Here is a 907-nt window from a genome sequence, read left to right on the forward strand (position 1 = left end):
TTAGCGAAATATGTTTCATTGATTAGAGAGGAATATGAAGAGGAAATTATATTTCTTTGGTTACAAGTGAACATGAAAACATTCTAATCCCCACCGTCTTCTTGCTTTCTGTTGCAGGCGTCAAACAAGAACAGGTGGCGAAACTCGCGAGTAAACATTTTGCCTGTGGTTCTTCATTCCAGAAGGGGCAGCCTGGCCAGATGCCATTTGTTGAAATTCAAGTGGGTGGAGTTGTAGAATTCGTAGTATTGGTAGCGGGTTTAGGGTTTAGGGTTTAGGGTTTAGGGTTTTTAGGGTTTAGCCCCCCCCCCACAATGCACATCATCAGCGTCACTGTAACAAGTACTGGAGTAGTATATCCCCGGGTTTCTCTGGTGAAACATATGCAGCGTGGCTGGTTGAGAGTTGCGTTCAAAGAGATAAACTATGCTTGGTTGTTTTCTCCTTTTTGGCGTCTTTGCAGGGCGACGTTGAGGAGACTGTAGCTGCTTTCCTTCAGAAGAATTTCGACATACCAGAGGACAAAATAGTATTTCTTGCTGAGAAGTGATCTTGTTGGATGGTCCACGACTTCCGCATAGTTCAGGTGTATTTACACTCGTTTGCTTCGTCATTTCAACTTATGGAAGCACTTGACGGGTGGCGACAACTAGAAACTCTTCTGCTCAATAGAGAGGGTGAATATGCTTTTCTTTCTACGCCTTCACACGCCCCTCCGCTCGAGGGCTGCTCTTCACTCTCAACTCATCGCAACTGAAACGCTAGCGGCGACATGCAAACTGTCGACATTATATATAATCTGAAAATATTATTCTGAAAATATTCATATATGTAGGATACTGCCGCGCTCCTTGATTTGCCAGTAACAGCAACAGACAGAGCTCTGCAGTGTAGACAGACTACTGAC

General features: G+C 44.3%; 1 protein-coding gene across 1 annotated transcript in view; it reads left to right on the forward strand.

The window, feature by feature from the left end:
* EMH_0075220 (translation initiation factor SUI1 domain-containing protein, putative) overlaps positions 1–550 on the forward strand; it is a gene marked incomplete at both ends in the record, with an annotated part of 1386 nt that extends 836 nt beyond the window's left edge. The window contains 2 exons of the mRNA XM_013499568.1: positions 118–221; positions 464–550. Of these exons, the coding sequence (XP_013355022.1) occupies positions 118–221; positions 464–550 (191 nt within the window). The remainder of the gene's footprint in view (positions 1–117; positions 222–463) is intronic.
* Between the last annotated feature and the right edge of the window lie 357 nt (positions 551–907).

The sequence above is a fragment of the Eimeria mitis genome, genomic scaffold (genome assembly GCF_000499745.2).
Source record: "Eimeria mitis Houghton genomic scaffold, Emh_scaff4448, whole genome shotgun sequence".
Classification (NCBI taxonomy): Eukaryota; Apicomplexa; class Conoidasida; order Eucoccidiorida; family Eimeriidae; genus Eimeria; species Eimeria mitis.